Source organism: Colias croceus, chromosome 6 (genome assembly GCF_905220415.1).
Source record: "Colias croceus chromosome 6, ilColCroc2.1".
Lineage (NCBI taxonomy): Eukaryota > Metazoa > Arthropoda > Insecta > Lepidoptera > Pieridae > Colias > Colias croceus.
Window position 1 is genome coordinate 3,009,627 of NC_059542.1, and position 9,682 is coordinate 3,019,308.

General features: G+C 30.3%; 1 protein-coding gene across 1 annotated transcript; it reads right to left on the reverse strand.

Annotated features, from left to right (window-relative positions):
• Positions 1-236: 236 nt before the first annotated feature.
• LOC123692817 (27 kDa hemolymph protein-like) lies at positions 237-4,766 on the reverse strand. The gene is made up of 7 exons (XM_045637611.1): positions 4,689-4,766; positions 2,744-2,853; positions 2,308-2,420; positions 1,742-1,905; positions 1,162-1,283; positions 668-796; positions 237-325 (listed from the first exon to the last, which is right to left on the reverse strand). The coding sequence occupies exons 1-7, from the start codon at positions 4,726-4,728 to the stop codon at positions 317-319; spliced, it is 687 nt and encodes a 228-aa protein (XP_045493567.1). The 5' UTR covers positions 4,729-4,766; the 3' UTR covers positions 237-316.
• Between the last annotated feature and the right edge of the window lie 4,916 nt (positions 4,767-9,682).

The window sequence follows — 9,682 nt, forward strand, 5'->3', positions numbered from 1 at the left end:
GACTCCTAAACCACATAACCGATTATAATAAAATTCGCACACCATGTGCAGTTCGATCCAACTTGAGAGATAGGATAGTTTAAATTTCAAATCGTTTTAGAGAAAGCGGGCGAAGCCGCGGGCGGTAAGCTAGTAATATTATGTATTTCAGGTTCGCCTATTTTTACTAAATAAATCGTTATGTAACAAGGAATTAAATCCGTCTTACAAATAATAAGGTATAATGAAACAAGTAGTTACAGAAAAATGGTGCGTTTATTGTTTTATACGAAATTTGAATGGCACTTAAATGACAGTCTTTTCACGATGGGTGAGTTTAGTTTGCCTGAAACAAAAACACAATTTTTGAATAAATACAAAAGTAAATTAATTCAAACAAAGCTGGAATATAATATGAAAGAGAGATAGATTTTAATTTGAGATATTATTTTACCTATTCCCTCATCGTGAGAGAAAGATATGAATCATAATTGTATTTATTTAAAAACAATATAATAAAAGTAACTACTTTAGCATATTAGTGTACAATCTACATGTTAAAAAATAAATGTTTAATATAAAATAGACATACAGACTGGAATGCCGTCTAGACTACAACAATGTACCTATTAATTACACAGATGATTACAATAATTTATGTATTTATTATACATTATGTATTTGTTACCTTGCATGGAGTTCCTTTCCTGATGTATCTCATGAGTGATTCAGCCATGTTACCAGGGGTGGGTGTGGAGCATTCCTCAAGGGCTTTGACCACACAAGAGGTCAGATCGTCGAATTTGGCGCATTTCTCCTAAAATAAACAGTAGGTTAATATCACGATAAGGACATTAGCGTACCAAAATATATATGTAAGGACCTTTTTTAACTTATAAAGGTATCGCTCGCGTAAATGAGGAAAGAGACATCTTATTTGGGCTTGTAAAAGAAATAAATATTTGTTTCATAACTGCTTGTGCTCGTAGCGTTTGCGCGTGGTATCCGGTGAAAATAATCTATTTGTATTCTAGAAAATAGTATATCGCAGTTCGCAGCGATTGCCACATTATATCCAACCAAATTGCGATAACAAGCAATTTTTACGTGTAGAGCAAAATATATTAGTGTGTACCAAAGAATCAAATATTTAATTAATTATTAGGTACAAGAAAAACGTACATCAATAGAAAGGGCTTTTACGGAGTCAATGTCGGTGATGCCCTCGCGAGCCTTGTTGGCGCATTCACGGAGAGAGTTGCTCTTCTCTTGGAAGCACTCGGGACCTCCCTCGGCGATGAACACTGTAATGATAGATAATGTAAAAGATTTTAGAATGTTGCCTGTAATTGCTATGTAATAATTTTATACCATAATCTTCGTTTTCTTATTCAGCCGACTTCAAAAAATGGAGGTTTTCATTTTGGTATTTTTGAAGTGAAAACTTCTTTAGCGGCATCGAGCACTTTAATGTGTATAAAATCTTAAACTCGCGTCAGGACACGTGACCCTGATCGAAAAAGCGTAAGACGGATGGATATCAAACATGCTTAACGTTAATAATCAAGTTTTCACTTCTGCCGGCAATCCCGGAGTGCAACCCGTCTTTTTTTTCGTGTTAGATTTGAACTTTAATTTGTTGAATTACAACCTGACTTAATTGATGTCTTGGTGTTGATCTTTAATCCTTCCAATAACCCTATTTCCAACACAAATGTATCAATTTTCATAACATAAACAACAAATCTGTGGCAATACGTACAAGCAATCCTGTCTCCATCCTTGTAGCACACGAAGTCGATCAGCTGGTCGCTGGCGTTCTTGCCGGAGTTGATGTTGTCGCGAATGCTGACGGGCAGGCAAGGGGACACGCCCTCCGTGAGCGTGTGTATGCAAGTCTTCAGCTCGGGCGATTTGGCGCAGTACCTTTATTTGTGAAGTTAATTGCATCAAATGTACAAGAAATTGACAACTTGTAGGGTTTGACAAAGCAGTAGGTTTTATTTGTAGTATTCCCATACTATAGTGATGGAGCTTGATGACCTACAGCGCTATTATTTTTCCACATTGAAAATAATACTTTTTTTTTATTGTCTTTCTGTGAACTTCTGTGTGTACAATAAAGTATTTTTATTTATTATTATTTATTTAATACTGCATTAAGACATCATGGCTATTTAAAGAAAGTACATGCATAATTTTTTAAGTACATATACATTTTTTATATTTATTTCTAACGTTGTTTAAAAAATATCTAATATTACGTCAACATTATTATGATTTTACATCCCTGTAAATTTTGATTCTATTATTCTATTATCTACTTACTTCTTGAAGACCTCATCGAGGGCACCGTTAGGTTTAGCTGCTTCGATTTCGTTTTTGAGAGTATCAAAGTTGAACAGAGTCTTGACGCAGTCGACGAAGTTCTTGATTGAGTTCTGGAAATGGATAATTTAAGTCAGTTTAATTTATAAACATGCGATTTAATTGACTTGTATTTATATTTACTTAGCATCAGATGACCTTTCGGTACTAGTTTTTTTTATGTAGGTATAGGAAAATGCTACAAACGGCACTATTAGGTATAGTATTGCTAAAAGCCGAAGTAAAAATAACGTTGACCGTAAATTTGTTCGCATCATTAATAGTTGGGATAATTTGCATAGATCCGGCTCCCAGGGATGGAGGAGTGTAATATAGATCTATCTAACGTTTTACAACAATATATTTGTGCTAATATCTTTATCTATCTTAATCTTACCTCAGCCTGGTCGATTTTATCAGCGGCGCCGTTTTTGGTGCAGGTGTCCTTTATAGCATCCTTAATTTTCTGACGCTGGTCTTCGCTGAGCTTGTACTCACCGAGGACTCCTGTTGGTTTCAATAAGGTTTATGTTATTTTCAAAAAAATATAAAATAGCAACATTACGCTATTTTAACGGAGACGTTCTCAAAACGCAAGAATCTTCTATTCTAATCTCGTAGCGTTTATTTAATTTTTTCAAACCGTGTAGAGATTAACATATTTGATATTATAATTATAGGAACGACATCGTTGTTATCACCTTTATATAATAACAACAGAGATTAAAAATATTAAGCAATATAAACTTGTATTAAGTATTTAAAGTATAAACATCTGCTTCAGTAACCTTTTAACCCTAACTATCTAATCTAAACATAAAATTACTCGTTAAGCAAATAAACATTTCTCTGTATTTGTCAGATTTGTATAAACAAGATCATTATGAACTTATATATTATATCATTTATCACCTTAATAACAATATAGGAGCGTAAACAATACTTCGATTATCCATGCACTACATTAGCAACCCACAAACTAATGTTACAATTATTAAAGATTAACCATTGTTTGAGCATTGATTGTTACACTTAATAAATGTCATTAGTGTAACGAGTAGTACGAATCGTTACCCCTTTATAACTAAGTAAGTATATCTAATTAATCTATAGGTCACCCGTGTAACCTAACCTATAGGTATCGTATGGTATAAATAATAATCAAACTAGGAATTAAGAGTTTGGACATACATATTAGCATTTTACTTATAATCTAACTGCATTTTTCTTTCAGTTGCATCACTCGGAAATAAAGTAAGAAATATTTACATATTTAAATGAATTTTAGATTAATTTTATAACGATTATGGCTTCGATAAAACTATTTAATATCTAACTACGATCTTCTATAATTCGACACAATGTGATAGTATCAACACAGAAACAAGCCAAATAGCAGAATGTTCTAAGCGAACGTAGCGACGAAGTAAATTGGTAAATGGCTTGCACAGGAAGAAGGGGACTTGCACCATATTATGACGATCTGTGACCCAGACTGACATTAATGTTGTCAATGCAAACGGAATTCACACTAGGAACCGACCAGGATATACCTAGCTACTCTGTTACTATTTCTAGCATCATTTTCAATGGGGCTTTTTATAGAGCTTTCAATAGGCAACTCTTTCAAAAATATTTTTACGTCTTGTTAAATTGTTTAAATAATTAGTATTGTAGCTTGACGATAATAGACGATATTTTAATTCATGGCTGCAATTTGTATTCAACTATAAACGATTAATTTAAAATAAACATGTAAAAGTCGCTACCAACTGACGATTTAAAAACAAATATGTAGGTTATAAAGTTATCTAAGCTCGGACGGAGCTTTTCATTATAAACAACAAATAAAGTTTTACACAATCATGAACGAGATCTTTAATACTACATATTGATAATCGATATTATTTCAATACCTTATAGTAGGCACACTTAATTTAAAATGACCCATGTGTAAAAAATAAAAATATCTACTTATACTTAGGCGCATTTGTTTTATAGGTATGTAGGTAATTTAAAACATTACGTTTGGGCTCTAGGTCGACAATTAAAATCCGAATAAAAAATTGTTTATTAACGAATTAATATTATTAATGAATACAACATACATACAACAATTTAGAAGCAGGGTAACATTTAAGTTTAAGCTACATTTATGAAAAAAAAAAATACTTAAATAAGCGCTTTCCACTTTTCAAACGATTTTTTTTTTCAGTAAAGCACATTATTAAGGCCAATATATTTACTAAATAGGAACAATTTTTATCGCAAACTTTTACACAGTTTTTTTTTGTTATTTTTCCTCTGTTTTCCTATATCATTTATAAATATATTAAACTTACCGACTGCCAAAAAGGCCACAAGGAATACTTTGAAAAGCATGATGAAGTGTTCAGAACCCAGGTTGCTTGATGACTGAAGTTACATCGGATCAACACAATATATATTAACAGCTATGCTTGACTCAATAAGCGTGTATTCTCAAAGTGTTCGATATGGTTTCGCTTGATATTGTCGTACGACACTTAATTCGTTTTTTTTTTTTTCTAAATATGACCGAATTTTGGATTTCCAGGATTGTAAAATAAGTTCTTAATTAATATGGGAAGTTGTTTGAAGTAGCTGGTAAAATATAATTTATTCGAAAGTTCAGAAAAATAAAAAAGGACTTTTGTGGCCCTTCTCTAATGATACTGTAACTTTTATGTAATATTCTTAAAATAATTCTATGCTTAGGTATATTATATACTTTGTTCACTTGATATTGCTATTCTTTAATTTTTCCCTAAGGTCTACCACATCGTTTTATGTGTTCTATTTTATAATTGTAATCAATTTTATAAATATTAACGATCTAAAATTATACCTAAGAACCTGTTATTGTCATTCTTATAAAAAAAAACCTGGAGAACTATTTGATTGAGTAGATTAATTAAAGAACATTTTAGAGTGAATAATCCAACAATTATTGGATAAAAAATGTAATCCTTGACTATCAATAGACATATAATTTATAAATTATTCAGTTCTAGCTTCTTTTTATGGCTATACGCATTTTATAAGGTAACACATACAGATTGATATTTCTTAGAGCTTGACTTATTATAGTAGAAAAATCGTCGGTAATAAATTAATATATATAATATATTTGCATAGGATTGTCATCTTCTTGTAGAAGTTTTTTCTCATACCTACTTATATTCTATTTTTGCTTAAATTATAATTTCTTAATTGTTTTGATTATGTATAATCGATGTTTTTGTATAAAATTCAAGAATAATCGACAATAGAGTGCTATGCTTAATTTCAGATTATTGCATTTTTTTAATGTAGATTTCTCTAATGTTAGCTCAGTGAGTACCTATTTCTAGTGATCGATAACTGGTTGAATTTTGGCATAGACACACAGGTATACCTACTCATAGATTAATCATTAAAGTCTGCCATTTAGTCTATACACGATTAATAATTTACGATTAAGCCACGGACAAAAGAGAGTAATAAATCATGCTTTATTTATTTGGGAAAGTATGATATTGACGACTTGGGTATGATGCCAGCAATCCAGCCATAGAGTGATGGAGCCTTCAAGATGTAGTCAATAAAAGCCCACCAAGAGCCTTGTTCTCGAAATCATTTGTTTTTAATACAGAATCCACATTACAAATATTAAGAAAGAAAGTATTAGAATAGGTCCCTAATCATCAGCATTTGAACGGTTGTCAACTGTGTTGTAAAGTATCGTTTGACCCCAAGCATCGTATTCCTCGATAGTGAGGGTTATCAATGAATTACTAGATTCTTTCGTTTTTCAGCTTAAATCTACACCTTCAAATAATCGTTGCAAGCACTGATAGGTATGAAATACGAAATTATTTTTATTTTTATACATAATCGGTTAAGAATATTTTATAGTAGTTACCTATCATTTTTATTATTCGCTACATTTTATTAAAATATATGGGGAGTACATATTTTAAGTTCACTAGGAAAATAGAGCATAAAATAATAGTTCAAAAGATATTAAAAATAAATCATTTGTGATAATGATGTCCAAGCATATTTGAAAACACCTTTACAGTTTCAATTCGAAAAAAAAAAAACTTATTATCTACGTTAAAAAAAGTTGCATGTGATTCCAGCTGCATTAGATAAGTAAATAGATTAAACCGTGTAATGCAATTAATTACGGATGATAAAGTTTATTGTGCCATTCGCCATATCCGCTTAGGATGGAAAATTTAACAACTCATTAACGGGCCATTTTCTTACAATTGCCACTTCCGTCAATGCATCGAAATACATGTCGTTGAATGTACATTACTTGCTAAAAAGAATCGATTAATGCTCTACAAATTTGTATCTATGAAAGATTGATGAAGAATGATCTAAGTACAAAAAAAAAATCTGTGGCACATGCTGGCAGTACGAGAATAAAAAATATGATAGAGGTTATAAAAAGTTTGTTTTTGGATATTTTTAGCGTATTAAAAAATGCGACTGAGAACTTTTACATCAAAAGGTAAGTATTTGTAGGTTTACGAAGAGATGTATTTCGTATTATAAGTTCTTTGGTTTCAAAGTAAAGCCCCATCGGAGAATTAGTATCTATTGTTTTAAATGAATGAGACTCTAGGGACTTTGTGGACTCAAAGGAGACGTTGTTTGTTCATCAAAATAGCAAACAATAATAATTTATTAGCCAAATATACCAGGAAATATATTATAGTCATAATAACAAAACCACCTTATTTATTTGTGTTTTGTTAGATATTTATCATTATTCAAACGGGTTAACCGCAACTAGCTTCAGTGATAAGCCACCGAGTTAAGTGTAAACAACTATAATTTAATTAATAAGCGATACCAAAATGTTGTTTAATAAAATATTTCAAGTGATTTTAATTATATTTTGTGCGTATTATGGATTGTGTAGTGAGAAGTTAAAAAATAAAAAGGGTTATCCTCAGTTCATTAGCATCCTGCCTCTCTCGTTTTTGGACGGAACGGAAAATACTTCGACTCCTAAACATTATAAAACATAATTTATGTATTTGATACTCCGGCTTTATATTTTAAATAAATTAATATTGAAATTTATTTGTTTTCATTTCTTCGGTTATGTTTTTGTTTGTCCCGATCACCGCATCCAACCGTACCTAAATAAGGCATATATTTTAAATAGGCATAATTAAAACTTAAAATGTAGGCATTTGTTTTGCGATACCTTTACTTTGAAAGACATTAAGGATTCCCGTTATCTAAAAGGATATATTAAAATCACATAAAATGAGTTTTAAAGTGTAAAATAAAAAAATACTAACGTATGAACATTGAACACCATGCATTAATTTGTAAATAAAACTCAGTTACAAAAAATTATTCAATGGTTTTTTGAGAAATAAAATATAGGATAAACATCTAGGATAAAATATAAAACCGGCCAAGTGCGAATCAGATTCGCAAGTCGAGGGCTCCGACAAACTATTTTATTATGTTGTAATTTTAAATTTAGCAATTGGGTATTCCTTTATGTGCTATAAGATTTTGCTCTTTACCAAATTTCAAGACTCTGTGTTCACTGTTCACGGGTAAGTACCCTGTAGGTTTTGATTGCCTTGCGAATGACGAAATTTGCGAAAACTTGCAGCACAAACGGCTGTATCTCTTGATTGCGTTGGCTTATAAGTTTAATTTTTTTCACAGATTCAAAGGACTTCTACTTCTATTCAATATAAATTTCAGCTTGATTCCTAAATGCGTTCCTGAGACAAAGAGTCTTGACCTCTATAGGGGTTCCGTTTTTCCTTTTGAGGTTCAGAACACTTAAAATGTAAATAATAACTAAATCTTATAATATTCTATTACTTTTAGGCGGGGAGTGGGTTTGACAATAAATAAAAAACTTCGATTTATTTGTCCTTTATTTAAAACGTCCAATAATATTAATTGATTTGATGAACGCTACATGTTGATAACTATAGTAGGTATGTATTTATAAGTTACAATATATCCAAATATTCATGATGCATAGATATCTTAAAGAGCCGTTTTTTGATTGGTTGTACATAATTTACCAAATACTTATAAGTTATATGTTTACATCACATAGAAAAATCCATATAAGAAGCGATTTTTCTAGAAATAACTGATCTTACGTAAGCAGTTAAACTATTAATACCTACCTATGCATTATTCACCATGACATCTAATTAAATGTAGTGATTTTACAAATTCCTCTTCGAAGTGGAAAAATCGCTTCTTAGCTTTAAAGAAGTTAGAAAAGCTTTTTATAGTCGACATATTATATTGTTACGACTCTACTTCTGTACATATAATTTTCTTCTGTAAGAAGACGCTTATAATCTAACAGATGTTCATATGTCATACGTATATTAAAACATGTATTAACAAGAGCTTTCTTTGAAGGTACATTATTTTTTATTAGTCACATCCAAGGTCACATCCTTCGCATGGATAATATATAAACGTTGGTTGCCATGTTGGAAAAAATCGAATATTCATTTTATCTGGCAATACATTCGCATAATATAAAATAAAACTTTCTACGTTTTGTCACAAGAACTCTTACTTTCATTTTTTTTAATATTAATCTCAATTTGATGAACTGTTCAAGTATCTACATAATTATTGATAATAAAAGCAAAACAAAAAAAAAATTTAACATATTTCAAAGTTAATTTTCAGTGCTACATTCATAAAAGTGTCATTATAACAAGGAACAATATTATATTAAATCATTTAAATCGTATGATCATCATCATCAATATGAAATAAAATGTTATAGGAGAATAAATTAAAATACAAAATAACTCCTGACATCGTTTAAAAATTAAAATCAAGTACCTACTTGAAATAAATAATAAGATCCAATATGTATTTGACTATATATATAGGGATATCAATAAAATATAAATAAAATTCATTTGTGTCCAAGACAAAACAAACGTTATAAAAATCTAAATAAAACTACGGTATAGACTTGTTACACAAGGATACTTCTATATATATATCATAATAAATCACAGCTAATTACTTAGTACTAAGCGTAGTTAAATTATTACAAAACCTCTGTGAGGTAAATAATAGTTAAATTATAAATAAAAAATATCGGAAAATCATTCAAGATAATATTGCAGCTAAGCCTAACTGTAGTAGGTACCTATGTATGTAGTATCTATATAAATAATAATTTATTTACAATACTCGATTGTATTCGTCTATGTTTCAACTTACGAAATGATTATCAAATACATTTAATATGTATGCGCAATCTTAATTATTCTTCAACCATATTTATTAATAACAGTGCATT

What these genes read in the sequence shown, in the direction of transcription:
- LOC123692817 (XM_045637611.1), bottom strand. Translation starts at nt 4,728, where the DNA reads ATGCTTTTCAAAGTATTCCTTGTGGCCTTTTTGGCAGTCG. An exon ending in TGTGGCCTTTTTGGCAGTCG is followed by an intron (nt 2,854 to 4,688) that starts GTAAGTTTAATA and finishes TGAAACCAACAG; the next exon opens with GAGTCCTCGGTGAGTACAAG. An exon ending in ATAAAATCGACCAGGCTGAG is followed by an intron (nt 2,421 to 2,743) that starts GTAAGATTAAGA and finishes ATCCATTTCCAG; the next exon opens with AACTCAATCAAGAACTTCGT.